The sequence below is a fragment of the Stegastes partitus genome, unplaced genomic scaffold, assembly GCF_000690725.1.
Source record: "Stegastes partitus isolate 25-593 unplaced genomic scaffold, Stegastes_partitus-1.0.2 Scaffold317, whole genome shotgun sequence".
In the NCBI taxonomy this organism is placed as follows: Eukaryota; Metazoa; Chordata; class Actinopteri; family Pomacentridae; genus Stegastes; species Stegastes partitus.
The window spans coordinates 2,220-17,604 of record NW_007578048.1 but is presented as its reverse complement, the minus strand read 5'-3'; the positions used below and the strand labels follow the sequence as shown (position 1 = coordinate 17,604).

Here is a 15,385-nt window from a genome sequence, read left to right as displayed (position 1 = left end):
CTCTGATACCAGGTGTAAAAAACAAAAAAAAGACTTGAAGCAATTAAAGTCGACCTGTCGAGTGCTGATCTGATATCGTATCAGAGGAACCCGGTGTTGAGGAGACCTGGTAGGAACCTGTGACGGGGTGAAGTGGAGGAAGGACATCAGCTTAGAAACTGGAGGTTTTAGAAAACATGAAAGTAGATTGAAAGAGAAAGTCGGACATAAATGGGCCGAATGTTAAACGGCAGGTAGAGAACATAGGTGGAGACGTGAAGGAAGGTGTAGGAGGATAAGTGTTGGGTGGAGACGGAGGAGGAGGAGAAGTTACCGAGCTGCCAGGAGTGAATGAGCAGCTGTAGGAATATAAAGAGTCAGAAATCAGAGGGGGAGACACGATGTGGTTTAATGAGCACGAGTTACTCTGGAGGGTTGTAGTTCTCCTGACAAAGTTTTCTCTAAAATATGTTTGAATGAACCATAAGAAAGTGGCATTAAAAAGCTGTGGATGTCCATTTAGATACGATGTCGTGGTGCCTCCTGACTTTAGGCTCATCATTGTTTCCTACTGTTTGCTTCAGGTGCAAGACGATTAAAAAAACAAGCGTTTGAACGTTAAAGCCCACGCCGGGCTGTGATCAGCTGCCTCCTCGTATGAAGACGTTGCCGGTGGAACTCGTGGGATGATTCGTCCACAGAGCGTCAAGGCGATCCGTCATACAGTCAGAGGAGTGAGAGGGGTTTAAACGAAGCCGAGCCAGATCCGGCCCGCTCCGTTGTTCTGCCTGTCAGCTTGTCTGTGAGGCTGCTGTCCACTTCCTGAAGCACAACCATAGTAATCCAGTGTCTACACGCGTTGTGTGCGCTTCACTTCAAACAACGCTGCTCTGAAACCACATCCTGCATTTACATGATTATGCAAACAGACACGTGTAGCGCTGCTTTCAGAGGCTCCATTAACGGACATTTTATTTAAGTTGTCGGTGTTCTCGCAGGTGGTCGTACACACTCAGAGTAATTATCCTAATGTCTTGGAGTCAGTGTGAATTACTGGTTTTAGGATGTGCATTCAGACTGGTGGAGGTGACAGGAGATCCCCGCGCGCTCGCAAACCCAAAATGCCACTAATGTGGAGGGAAGCAGCATATTATTAACCCTCCTTTACGGCGCAGAGCGGCTTCACGGGAGGAACAACAGCAATCAGAGACAAACATCACGTCGGCTGCTTCTGAAAACCGGCAGCATCTGCTTCAGTCACATGTAGAAACTCTGCCAGACTTAACTCATATCTGCTTCTTTTCAGGTTTCCCCAAACTGCGACCAGGTTCTGGTGAACGGCAAAGAAATGCGAGGGCGCCAGTCGCTGGCGGTCAACTTCACCTACCTGCACCTGTCGGCCCAGCTGCAGCTCACCGTCTGGGTGCCCAAGCTGCCCCTGCAGATCGACGTGTCGGACACCGAGCTGAGCCAGGTCAAGGGCTGGAGGGTGCCCATCATCACCAACAAGAGGTGATTTAACGTACGGCGGAGGACGCGAGCATTAGTCCGATTCATGCTGCAAAAACAATCGTGTGGTCTGCATGCCCTGTGTGTCCCTGGTATCAGTGCTTTTATTTTGAAAGGATCAGGTTTTAACAATCAGTGTGAGACAGAGGGCGTTCTTCTGTTTTTGTGTTTCATGTTTTCTTGTGTTCTTCCAGACAATGCAACGATCTGATTTAAACGTTATTTCATCCGTGTCTCTGAGGTACTGGGTTCTGTCCAGTACCCATGAGCCTCTGCTGCAGAGAAGAGCGTTAGCACGTTTGTCTTTGCAGCTGGGATCTGTAGTTGAAAAAACCATCCACTCATTCTCCTCCTGTGTTTGTTCGAGAGCTGCAGACGAACAACAGAAAAGTCTGGCATGTGATGTACATTTGGTACAAATCTGAGTTTATAGGATCGTGTTCGGCCTCTCTGCTTTTCTTCTGATTTATTGTGTAAATTCTTTTCCTCCGTCTCAGCATTGAAGTGCTCATTTTTAGTCGTATCTTTAGTCTACATGGGGGGGCAGCTTCAGCCGTGAGACGCAGACTTTAGAGGGTGGAAGCAGGAAGTTTCCTCGTTTGGAGACGCCTCCTCCCACCTGGACTCCTGAGCTGAGGCTTTAATAATGGAACCCACACTCTGCTGACAATTAGCTAAAACCTGCGTTCAGCTCATTAAATCACAGCCACTCTATGTTTTTCCTGCCTTTGCTTGTGCCTCTATGTGCGATATGTGTGTGTATCGGTGTGTGTGTCGGTGTGTGTGTTGCTTCTCCTCCGTCCTCCCGTCTCGCCACCTTTTCCATTCGGTTCTGCCGGGCCTATTTTTCAATTTCGCCAATTTCTGCTCAGATAGCCGCCGAGCCGTGCGCACAAACAGAACACACACACCTTCATCTCCCCCCGACTGGAAACACAAGCGGACTCTCACGGCGACACGTGTGCAGCCGGGGGATGGAAATGGAAAGAGGATTCCTGTAATATTACCTGGGCTTCACAGGTACAGCTGGGAGGCGAGGAGGCGGCGCCGTGCTCCTGGATGTGGGGTCTTGTGTGGGCCTGTAGGCATTACACAGAGGAAGGAAAGAGAAAGAGAGACTTCCTGTTTGGCTGATGTCCATATTGTGGGTTGACTGCTGCAGACCCAGCCGTTAGCTTTGCTGCTGGATGATGTGTTTCCTTCTCTGTCGAAGCAAAAATGAAAATTCAAGCTCAACTTTTCTCTTGTGATGTTCCAGTTAATCGTTTCGATGAACCGGCCCTCGATTAGCTCCACCGAGGCTCCCTAATGATCACACTCTGTGCTGGTTAAGTGGTTTACGAGTGTCACACGCAGATTAAACGTCTTTTCTCCGACTCGGAGCGAAACCCGGAGCAGAGATGATCCCGTAGATTATCCGGAGCCGAGTGCTGAGCATAAGGAGGGCATTTAATCACCAGATAATCTCACCACCTCCTCCTCGTTCTGTCTCCTCCCAGACCGACCAGGGACAGCGAGGACGACGAGGACGACGACAGGAAGGGCAAAGGCTGCACCCTACAGGTACCGTTTGATTGGTTCTTATATCACGGGTTCTGTAATCCTGTCTTCCTCCGACGTCGGCTGTCCTCCTGCAGCGTGATGCTCACCGTGAGCTGCTGTAGAGTCTGTGTTCGGGTCTAAACGCGACCTTCCTCTTTCAGTACCAGTACGCTCTGGTGCGGGTCCTCACCCACTTCGTGGCAGAACCGTCCGACCCGGGAGGAGAGATGGTGTACATGCTGGGAGCCGACTGGCAGGCCGACATCACACATCTAGTCCTGGACCAGCTGAAGGTACACCTGGAGGAAAAATATAAAATAAATCTGTGAAAATCTGGCAGCAAGTGGGCCAGAAAGAAAAACACTAAAAACTCTGGAATATATTAAATAATGATAAAAATAACTGGTTTGTAAAATACTGTTTTAAAAAAACAAACAAAAAAGAGGAAAACACATCGTTTTACAGCCACATGTTGTTAAAATAATAATAACAGTAATAATAATAATAATAATAATAATAATAATAATAAATATTTAGGAGGACATTATTTAGAGTTTTGGCCGTTTTGTTTTTAGGTTAAAATGTAAATTAATCAATATTTTCTCTGATTTTATTCAGTTTTTGTGTTTTAAAACACAAACTGTTGTTTTTCTGTTCATTAATATTTAAAGCGTTATCAGGTCAACGTGAGAGAAGCTGCTGATGATGGAAACTTTGCAGAGAATGTGACACTTTATTAGTGTTTTCAGTGTTTATGCTAAGCTAGGCTAATTAACGCAACATGGGCATCAATATTCTGATCATTGTCTTAATTCTTTAATAGAACTGATGTTTGGCTGTTGAATTTCAATCACATTTAGCATTTTTTTAAAAACCAGAATAAATGACTGTTATTTTTCCACAGGTGGAGGATCCGCGCATTGCCAGACTGGTAGACGGACGCATCCTAATCGGGCGAGACCTCGGCATCACGACCATACAGGTTTATAGTCTTCTCTTATCTCACAGCGACCCTATGTGCTGTCTGTCACATCATTATAACTGTCGCCATTATTAAACCATCCTGCTAGTTAAAGTGAATAAAGTAGAAAAAATGAAATGAAAAAAAACCTTAAAAATCCTCCCGTGGTATCAGAGTTCATCGCTTTGATTCGTCTTTTATAATAAAGTTTAGAAACTGACGACCTTAACGTACAGTCAGATATATCCATCCCCTCCCATTAAAACCCATTAGAGAAGGAAATAAACAGCTTCAGTGCTTTAGGTTGAAAATGACAAAAGTAAAAATAAATAAAATTGTATGAAAATCATGACGTTGATTTTGAATTGTGGTTCAACAGAAATATTTTTTAAAATTTAAAAAATACTTTTTAAAATTATTATTATATTATTATTTTAACCACAATTCAAAAGCTACGTCTTATTTCACTAAATTGTAATTTAGCACATTTTTATTTATTATTGCTTTTGTCAGTTTCTGGTTATTTCAGTGACTGTTGTGAGTTTTGCCTTTTCTTTAATAGAAGTTATGAATACATTAGAATTAGAGGATGACTGTAGGCACAATCCTTTTCACTGTATCTGTGTCGTACATTCAGAAATAAAACACTCAACGAGCAAAGTATTTACAGCTTTTTAGATTCCAGAGAAAGAGAAAATCATCTGATAATGTCCATAAACACTGGAGCGACGTCCTCGCCTCCCGCCACCGTCCTGCTCTGCTCGCTCGTTACACAACTAACTGCAATTAACCGTCGGATGACATCTGGGCGCGACGCTCGCCAATTATACACGCAGGGAAGACACTCGTGCACTCGGTGAATCCTAACGAGGCCGACGTGACGGCGGAGGACCGTCCCCAGGATGCACCATGAGCTCCTGACTTTACAATTAGAGTCAGATTTTATTTAACGTGCACATGTTTAGACTCACACACACCGTGTCCATATATGTGCAATAGTTTAACTACCAAGTGCATCAATACGTCCACCCCACTGCTGCACAGATATTTAGCACCAAACAACTAATAACTAATAATAATAATAATAATACATTTATTTTGCAGAGCGCTTTTCAAAGTCGCTTAACAGGGGAGCAGATAAAAACAGGAACAAAATACATTAAATGAAAAGATAATAAACAAGATGAAGAAGGCAGGTAAAAATAAAAACAGTTAAACATTAAAAGTGATTCTAAGACGTTGAGTTTTTTAAAAATATAAGATCATCCTAAACAACCAGCTGTGGCTCTTCATGTTCAGATGATTTTACTTATTGCTGTATTTTTACTTCTATTTTACTCTTGTTTTATTATTATTATTATTTATGAGGCTTTTTCTTAAAAACAATAAATATATTTCACAGCACTAACATGTGAATGTGAGCTGACACGACACATAAAGCTCCTTGAATCCTCGAGTCCTTCCCACAAACTACTCATTTGTACATTTCTGTCTCTCTCATGTATTCTGTGTTTGCCCTTTTTGCCCTTTTTGCCCTGTTTGCCCTGTTTGCCCTTTTTTCCCTGTTTGCCCTGTTTGCCCTGTTTGCCCTGTTTGCCCTGTTTGCCCCCTCTGTTGCGTCGCCGTGCTGCTGTGACGCCTGAGTTTCCCTCTGGGGGTTAATAAAGTCCGTCCCAGGGTGTGTTAAAGCTTTGGTGTGTGTTCAGCATCATGCATTCACACACATCTGCAAACAGCTGTGCACCGCCCGGGAGCCATCAGCAGCAGCAGCAGCAGGGAGACGTTACCCAGCATTCCCAGCCCACAGCCGTCATTTGAAGCTTTGACATTTCAATTTTACCCCCCGGCCTCGCCTCTTCTCCCCCCTCCACCCTCATCCCTCCTCCTCCTCCTCCAGCCTCTCCTCCTCGCCCTCCTTTTGAGGAGCAATCCCAGAGCCGTCAATCACCGTGTTGCTGCCACCTCGCTGGGATTGAGTTTGACGCCCCGACACGTTCGCTGAGAGGTTTTCTTTGTGCACCAATCAGACGTGGCCGTGGTGCTGTCGCCCGGCGGAGTCGCGCGCTGCAGCGCCGGGCCTCCTAATCTCCATCACTGTCGCTCCACGTGCACCCACATCTCGTCCTCCTCCTCCTCTCACTTTCCTGTCCTCCTCTATTTGTCATTGTCTCTCTCTCTGACACCGACTCCATCTGCGTTCCTCACCGGCTCGCTTTCACTCGCTCTCGTCTCGGTTTGGTCGTCTTTTAGTTCTGGCCTCGAGCTGAACGGTGGAGCACAGCTGGAAGGCAGGAGGCAGCGTGTGCAGATGTTTTCATCACCGCTGTGATGTGAAACGACAGCAGCAGCGGTTCTGAGCCTGAACAGGCGGTACCGGCAGCATCGGCCTTAGAAAAGATGTTTAACGTAGTGTGTAGAGTGTGTTGGTTTAGTGAGAGCTAAACACTGACTCACTGCCAGTTTGTGTGGCTCAAAGCATCGCTGTGTTCAAGGTATTCTGTAAAAAATAAAATAAAATAAAATAAAATAAAATAAAATCTGGAAACAAGGGTGCCAGAAAAAATTAAAATTGGAAAAAAAAGGATTATCATAATGTTTATAAGGAAGAATTTTAAATAAAAATGAAACAAAAATTTTTTTAAAAATTTGAGGATTTAAAGTAATTTTATGATTCCATGTTATAAAAGAATTAATTACGATTTATTAATTATTGTTTTTATTTTTGTTTTTTTATACCTAACGTGTAAATTAAACACATTTAAAATCTGTAAAATAAGAATATATTTACCATTTTTAATACCTGATATACATGGTTTTTATTTTTATTTCAAATGAAGGTAAATAGCTGTAAAGGATAGCTGTTGTTTTTTTGCAGTTTTAAATACAGTAAAAATTTATTGTAATTTTATGATTAAAATTTTAAAACAGAAAATTAATATCTGTAACAATTGAGTTTATTTATATGGATGTTATGTACAGTTCTCTGTTTGATTTTTATACAGTCAACATATAAATGATTAGATTTTATTTTATTTTTTTTTTTAAGAAAAGGGAGAAGAAGAAGAAAACAACATTTTTTTAGTTTTATCTGTAATTTAACAAAACTTGTAAAATAATAGTTTTAATTTTCCAGGCCTTCATATGTATATTTTTTCTTCTCATTTTACATCCAAGCATCGTTTTGTTATGAATATTTTTAGGGTTAAAATGTAAATTAATATATTTTTGTGATTTTTCCAGTTTTTATCTGTAATTTAACAAAACAGGGAAAACCTGTCAAATAATAGAAAACCATCTACCATTTCCAAGTCTTTGATATGCGTATTTTTTTTTCTTTGAAATAACAGCAAATATCAGTAAATTAAAGCTTTTTTTGTTGATTCAGGTTCAGTAAATATCCTGTAATTTTAAATCCAAACACACTTTTAGGGTTAACTTGTAAATTCATATTTTTGGTGCTTTTACTGTGTAACTCTGTCCTTCATCGTCTTCCAGCCTTGGCTATAAGAAATCCACAACATCTTGTTATTCCCACAGTTTTTCTGCAACCTTATGAAACACAAGCTGTCATTCAATCCATCCAATCACCAACTCGTCCTTTGGTTGGACTTTGATTTACCTGCACTGGCAGGTGAAGTTAAACACATACGTGTTCACATGTTGTCTGGTTGTTCTCTGCAGGTTCTGTCCCCGCTGTCCGACTCTATTCTGGCAGAGAAGACGGTGACCGTGTTGGATGACAAGGTACCATCACATATATATTATAACATATATGACCTGATGCTTTAACATGTAAGTGGGTTGTAGACGTCCTCTGTCGGTGTGTGCTGTGATCTATGACTGTTGTTGTTTATTGAATTTCTCATGTTGAAAGTCCAGCTCTAAATATCAGTTCTACTTTCAGTATCATCGATTAACCGTCTAATCGTCTCTTAGAGCTCGTTAGACGCTAATGAATAGAATCCGTTCCTACCTAGAACTGGTTTGGATGTAGCTTCAGACCATTGCCTTCTCCAGAATGTGCAGCTCTGTGAAGTCCTCTATCTGCACTCATCCCGCCCTTCTTGCTGCAGCTCGAGCACACCAGCTCACCTCCGCTTAAAAGCTCTAAAACTACGATGGCGAGCTGTAATATTGGAGTAACACGGAACTGATTCTGCAGAACAATGCTGATCCGGAAACTCCCTCCTGCAAGTTGGCAGGAAGTCTGAATGTGTGTTTTTGGGACAGTCATCATTGTGTCTCGTTGCATATTAAAGAAACTCCTTATGGGCGCGTTAACGAGGTTAAACACTAACGGAGATCTTCATCATCTCGTGAACAAGCGTCCCTTCTGTGTCGTGCTGCTACGAGGGAACTCAGACTCGTCCAGTGAATGAGATTTCTGTGTGTCCAGGTCACCATCACAGACCTGGGAGTCCAGCTGGTCGCCTCTCTGTCCCTCAGCATGACGGCGAGTCCAGGAAACTCCCAGGCCATACAGCTGACGACGACGGCGACGGACCTGCTGCACACGCCCAAGCAGGTAGGAGATGCTGCAGGTCTACAAAGGACATTAGACTTAGCTTAACTTTTAACTGGCGCTCGCCTCATCTTAACCCTGGCTGGACCTTAAACCAATTCTCTTACCAGGACTTGCTTTTTTAGCCCATTAGCATTAGCATTGCTCACCGGACCACCATTGCTCATCAGACGTCTGATGGATGTGCAGAACATGTCCATATTGCGTCCGTCGGTCCAAGACCAATTATGGACGTCTATATGACGTGCAAACTAGGTCCGCTGTTTGGACGTCTAACCATGACCCGATTGGACGTCAACATGCGGTCCAACATTTGGACGCTGGTCTCGGTAACTTTTGTCGACGTCATGTGGAAGTCTCAGACAGGTGCAGAAAACGGACATGATTATAAATGTCATGCTTCTGGTTCCAGGAATCAAAACAAAGCTGTCATTGAAGAATTTACCTTCTGTGTTTAACAAAATGATTTTAACTTCATTTTATCCACTTGAGCTTCACATGTCTCCTGGAAAACTCCCCCTGACACAGGGCGTCTTATGGACGTCTTATAGGCAGCATAAATACCATAAATATCATTTCTAAAATTAGATTAAATTTGAGGTGGACAAGACGTCCATAACGACCACATCTGGACCACATGTCGCCTTTACGTAGAGGTCCTGTGGACGTCAACACTAGACGTTCAGCACCTGCCTGTGACCAGCACTGGACGTCCAAAAACGATGAAGAAAGACGTCAGTGCGCCGTGGGTTCCTCGTAGCTCCACCTCTGCAGGTCGTCCCTGCTTTCAGTGTAATTTGCACATATGATGAACGTGGCTGTCTTTAAGTTTGCATCACACATTTTAAGCTCCTTCTGTTCTTACAGTAAAACCCCAAAGCTTGTAACCATAAAACCCGAGCAGTGATGTTGCACCGCCAGCATTATCTCTAATCAGGCTCTAATTAGGACTAACTTCCACGTTACAGCGCTTTCTAGATCGGTTACAGCTCGCCACAAGGTCTGTTTTTCTTCTGTGAAACCTAAAATGTAATCCATTAAAAAAGAATCCCAGCGAGACGTTTGTCAAACGATGTCCAACAAACAGGATCATTTAAACTCCATTCTAATCAGCGTTGTCTTTCCAGGGCGCCGTGTCGCTGGACTCTAATCACACTGCCAGAGGTTCTTCTATCTCACTATCTGCAGATATTCCCCCTCATTCCTCTCTCCCCACAATCCCTCCTCCATCCTCCTGCTTTTCACATTTTTTTTAAATCAAACAATAGCTCACGTCGTTATTTCTATCTGAGGGCTAATTGAGACGAGGAGCAGCAATGAAAGCACCGTTCAGCAGCTCTTTATCTACGTCACTCAGCGTTACCTGTGGAGGGATGTTGTTGGAGGAGAAGAAATTAGGATGAAAAGATATAAAAAGCAGGAGACTGTAGGGAAACGAGGGAGCGGAGGAGAAAATGACAATTTAATGTGAGCGTAAGAGGAGGGAAGAGATAAAGCTCCTCTGGTTGGATCTTAATTAGTTTCTGTTGTGTTTTACCTGAACCATCGTTGTCTGTTGTGTTGATTAGAGGTTTTTATTAAGGGGGAATTAGAGGATCACGTAAAGACAAGCAGAGAAAAGAAAAAGATGCTGAATTCAGTTTTTATTCATGGAAACGTTGCTGCAGTCGTAGTGTTATAAAGATAAAGACGGAAGAGAAAGGAAGCGTTTAGGTGTTGGTTAGTGATGTTTACACGTCGACTGTTTGCTGCCTGTGTGGGCGGATGGACGGTGGACGTCTCCCTTTGTGTCTTCCTCCAAGAGTCGCAGCGTGCTATTTATTTCCATTATACTGAAGATCGCGCTGTCAGGCGACCAAGGCCGCCGCCGCCGATGAATATCTTTACTTCACATATTCTCAAAAAAAAAAATCAGGTTTCAGGAAAAGAGCTACAGGAGCATTCATGCAGGAGGCCTGGGCTCTTGAAATCCATCAGCTCAGTTCACCTAATGAATACAAATATCCTCTTCTTGGTTCTTTCGTATGTGGCTCCAAAAACTTCAACCTGTATGAAGCGTTTCGGCTCGCTGTCTTCAGCAGCCGGCATCTGATGACAACAGGGAGGTTCAAGTCGTGTCTTAGAGCTCTGCAGCCCTCAACCACCGTCTTTAAATCCGATCCAGTTTATTGTCATGTTGCTGTACAGACACAGCAGTACAGGCAGGATGAGAGCGTTTCTTCATTTAATCAGTACGTTTTGCAGAATGAACATCTGGGATAGACACTAAACGTTCACGTGGACGGCGATGCACTTTCAGCTGTCGATGATGTTCCTTTAGCTCAATAAACAAAGTAATTATAAAGGTTCAAACTTTGACATTTCACTCAACTCGAGCACTGCATTTGGAAGCTTGGCTTGTAATCGTACTGTTTGTTTTCCTCTCGTTCAGGAGGCTGCGATCAGTGCGTGGATCCAGTACAGCGACGGTTCAGTGACGCCGCTCGACATCTACGATCCCAAAGACTTCCTCCTCTCAGCCGTCTCATTGGATGAAAGCGTCATTTCTGTTACCAACCAGGTACAGCTGCTGCTTCTATCTGATCATCCATCCATCGTCTACACACCTTAATCCTCACTAGGGTCACATGTTTGTTCATCTCCACAACATCTGTGTCGATCAGGAGCAGCACTGGCCCATCCTAGTGGCAGAAGGCGACGGACAAGGAACGCTGGTTCGTGTCGAGATGGTCATCTCCGAAACGTGCCAGAAGTCCAAGAGGAAGAGCGTGCTGGCGTCTGGAGTCGGTAACGTCGTGGTGAAGTTTGGAGCAAAGAGCGAGGACAGAGGAGTGATGGGAAGAGGCGGACCGGAGGACGGAGGGATGGACAACAGCACCAGCGAGCAGCGGACCAAGGATGGAGACTGGAAGTCCAACAGCGCAGCAGTGGACCGGGAGGAAGGAGCCATGAGGAAGGTGGGAGGAAACAGGAAATGGATGATAAACCGTAGTCTTCATCAACACATCACTGGTTTCTCTGGTAGCTCAGTGGCTGGTTGGGGATGGAGGTGAACAATATACAAAAACCAACTTTGAAAATAAAATCTATTTTCCTTCTCCAGGTTAGCACAACAACCAAGAGCACAGTCACCCACCGTGCGTCCGGCGGCAAAGCTGCCAGCGGTGGAAGCAGCAGCAGTCGAGGCAGCGGTCCCAACCAATCAGGGGACTACAGCAGCTACCCAGCGCAGGTGGAGGTGCCAGGGACCGGAAACAGCGAGCTGGCCCAGACCACCAGAGGCCTGTCAGACCTGGAGATTGGGATGTACGCCCTTCTGGGAGTGTTCTGCCTGGCGATCATGGTCTTCCTCATCAACTGTGTCAGCTTCGCTTTCAGGTAAAACCCTGCGATCGAGCTCAGCGTATAAACTCAGCAATAGAAGTGAAATGTTTGTTAAATAGTCAGGCATCGACCCAGTTCGAGAGAGGATCCACACACCAAACATCGAACGCTGATGTGTTTGTTTTTTGGCTAAATCCAGTCCAGACTTGTTTCCTACGGATTTCTTTCTGGTTTTTATTTGAGTCTGAATGTTCAATCTGATGCTTTTGGTCCAAATATATGTTGAACTCATTATTAATTTCAGTGCCCCTCGTCTGCTAGTTAAGTTTCAGGTCTTTATCTGAACCTTTCTGAAATATTCTGATGATCCAGTATCGTCTGATGTGTCTCACTACCTTCTGCTCCACACCTTCCTGCAGCCCACAGACAAAGAGGCTCATTTTCTCTATTTAAAACCACATCAGCCTGAAATTACATGTGTTCAAAACTGTGACCTCCACCTCAGATTAATTATCGTCCTCCGTCTGCAGGTACCGTCACAAGCAGGTGCCCGTGCTGGAGGCGGGAGGCAACATGAACCACGCCCACGACTGGGTGTGGCTCGGCAACGAGGCCGACCTCCTGGCCGACCACTCCGACCAGTGCCAGGGCGGCCTGCCCGACGAGTGCACCACCATCATCGACCGGAACGAAGGAGGATACGAGGAGAACAAGTACCTGCTGAACGGCGCCGGCAACACCTTGGTGATGGGTGTGGGCTCAGGCATGGGCACCATCAGCGGGAGCGGCGGCGGCACGCTCGGACACCGGGGCATCACCCACGGACAAACCTTGCCCAGATCCGTCCCAGAACCGCATCAGTGCCTTTCAGCAATCACTACTGGCGGCAAAGACGTCACCGGCCAGGCGGAGCATCTGAATAATTCCCCCCGAGCCACGGCGGCAGCCGCGGTCGCAGCCGCCAAACGCAAACGCGTCAAATTCACGTCTTTTGCCACCGTCCTGCCCAACGATAATTCAGGCGGGGGAGGCCCGTACACCAACTCCTCCGTCCTGGTGACCAACGGGAGCGAGGATGACATCAAGTGGGTGTGTCAGGATATGGACCTGGGTCAGTCGGAAATCAGAACCTACATGGAGAGGCTACAAGACAATCTGTGACTGATGGGAACGAGACTGAGACATGTCGGGGATGCAGAGGACGAGCGCAGGAGGGAGGATGGACAATGAGTACAATTCACCTGTAATGCCTTTGCAATGGATTAGTGGAGGGAGAATAGCGGGAACGTGGGAGCGCTAACGGGAACGTGAAGCGTGGTGACGAGTTTATGGGACGGACAGTTCTGGGGATGCTTCCATGTGGTTCCTCTGAGGCTGCGGGAAGCATAGAGTCATCACTAGCTCACACTAAAAATTAATGGTAGCAAATAATGAACATTCTGAGTTTGTTTTGTATTATTTATTGTGAAAATATTAGTGTAAAAATCAATAATAAAGTCACTATTGGTTCTTTACTTTCAGAGAAGCAGTGAACCATTGTATACATACATTATACAGTAAATTCAGGGTATGTTATTGGACAAACCTTATTAAGCCACTATACATTTAAATGAGGACGGCGACCACTTGCATCGCGTCCTGACTTCAGAAGTCTTTTTTACTCATGTGGTATATCGCCAACGTTGGCTGTAGCTGTTGATTAATTATTGATCTAGTTTTTAATTCACATCGTTTACCTGCCAAGTCTGCTGAAGTCTGGTTACGTGAAGAATCTCTGAAGAATCGGTGCTCATCACAGAAACCGTCTGTTCTCGTTCGACCATGTGGCCCCTTTGTTTTTTTGGCATCGCTCATCGGTAAAATGTGAAATGTAAAAAAAAATATATATATTCCAAGTACTCGACTAGAAATCCAGGCATTCTGCGGTCGCCGGCGGGAGTTCGGGCGGTCGCGCTCTTTTCCTCGGACAGCAGAGGGCACTGAGGGTCAAAAGACTGTTTCTCCCTTGGATCCGAGACAGAGGCATTTAATCTTGCACAATTACAAACAGGACAGGACGTTAGCCATATTTGAGGCTTACTTTATGTTTCCTGAAACCCTGCAGCCAATGACGGCGTTCTCCCCGGATTCAGAACCAATCCCGTCGCTCCCCCTGGGCCCCCCCCTCCTCCTCGTCTGCGATTGGACGGCGGTTTGTGAACTACAGTGACCTGCTGTGAAACGCTGTCTGTAAAGTAAAAGGGGGACGGCTGGGGCTGGATGAAGACTTCTTAATGAGGATCAGTGAAAACGTACCGTGCAGGCGACCAGGCGGACGGCAGCGTCGTACGTGGAGCTAACGGGATGCGCCAATACGACAGAAATGAAAACGGAACGACGACCTAACGAACAGAAACATCTGCTGAACGTTGTTATAAATAGCTATATTTTTCCCTTTTGTTTGTCCTTTTTGATAAATAGAAGGTTCTGATTTTGTTGTTTTGTTTGTTTTTTCCTAATTTGGGAAGATCTTAATTGTAGCTTTTTATTTCAGAGATTTATTAAGATTTTAAGAATATATGATTCCTCTTCTTTTTTCCTTTTTTTTTTTTTTTCTTTCTCCTAGATATCTATTTATTTAAATTGACATTTTTGTGAGGGTGAGGGAAGAAAGAGAGAAAGGCCAAGGACACAGACTGACAAACAACAGACCTGCTGGTGAACGATAGCACATACAGACCAGGAGGAGACCGAGCAGGCAGAGGCTGCCTCACCTTCGTTAAGCTCAGGTGACGAGTCATGAAGAACTGACAATAAAAATAAAAACAAAAACAAGGAGAACTGTAAGATTGTTAAGATTGCAATATTTATTTATAAATGTGTTCCTGTTTCAGAGTACACTGTATGTTGTAAATAAATAAACATGCTTCAAAGTGCTTGTGAATAAGACTGCAGGTCACTAGCCGACCACATGGTGATATTTTGTACATTTTACAGTGCAGCGGACACGATGCTATCTGCCACCACCACCACCACAATGTGAACGTGATCTTACTGGTTTCTTTTTTTCTAAAGATGTTCCTGTCTTTGTTTAGGATGAGTTCTTGTCTTTGTACAGGGTAGGAGTCGCTTTACCTCCGCGATGAGATGTAAAAATGGAGGAAGCCCGTTTCAGAAACCAAATGTTCATCGGAGGGAAAACAATCTGGATTTATTACAGATAGTCTCTATTTTCAGTCATTTGTTGAACAAGCGTTCATGATAAAAGTGAAATCACAACCCAGAGTTACAGACAAAAGCACTGAGAGGCAGAAACTAAACCGGGCTGCACGGCCTCCACCAAAGCAATAGATGTTCTGCTGCCAGCCGGACTGTATGTTCTGGACACACGACTGTATTACTGTCATGTAGGCACCAGACTGCTGTGATCAACAGGATCAGCTGGATGAGATCGATCGGTAAACGTGTAGCAGCTCTTTAAAAAAAACCCTTTTGACTCTTTACATGCTGTGAGTTTAATCGTACAGCCGTTCACTCCCTTTGTTTAGATTTATTTTAAAATGGTATCA

General features: G+C 44.6%; 1 protein-coding gene across 1 annotated transcript in view; it reads left to right on the top strand.

Moving 5' to 3' along the window:
• Nucleotides 1-12,998, top strand: part of LOC103358522 (transmembrane protein 132C) — a 269,564-nt gene extending 256,566 nt beyond the window's left edge. Inside the window, exons 7-16 of the mRNA XM_008283522.1 lie at nt 1,286-1,491; nt 2,988-3,051; nt 3,192-3,323; nt 3,935-4,012; nt 7,673-7,735; nt 8,388-8,516; nt 10,945-11,073; nt 11,177-11,470; nt 11,617-11,891; nt 12,368-12,998. Of these exons, the coding sequence (XP_008281744.1) occupies nt 1,286-1,491; nt 2,988-3,051; nt 3,192-3,323; nt 3,935-4,012; nt 7,673-7,735; nt 8,388-8,516; nt 10,945-11,073; nt 11,177-11,470; nt 11,617-11,891; nt 12,368-12,998 (2,001 nt within the window). The remainder of the gene's footprint in view (nt 1-1,285; nt 1,492-2,987; nt 3,052-3,191; nt 3,324-3,934; nt 4,013-7,672; nt 7,736-8,387; nt 8,517-10,944; nt 11,074-11,176; nt 11,471-11,616; nt 11,892-12,367) is intronic.
• Nucleotides 12,999-15,385: the final 2,387 nt, after the last annotated feature.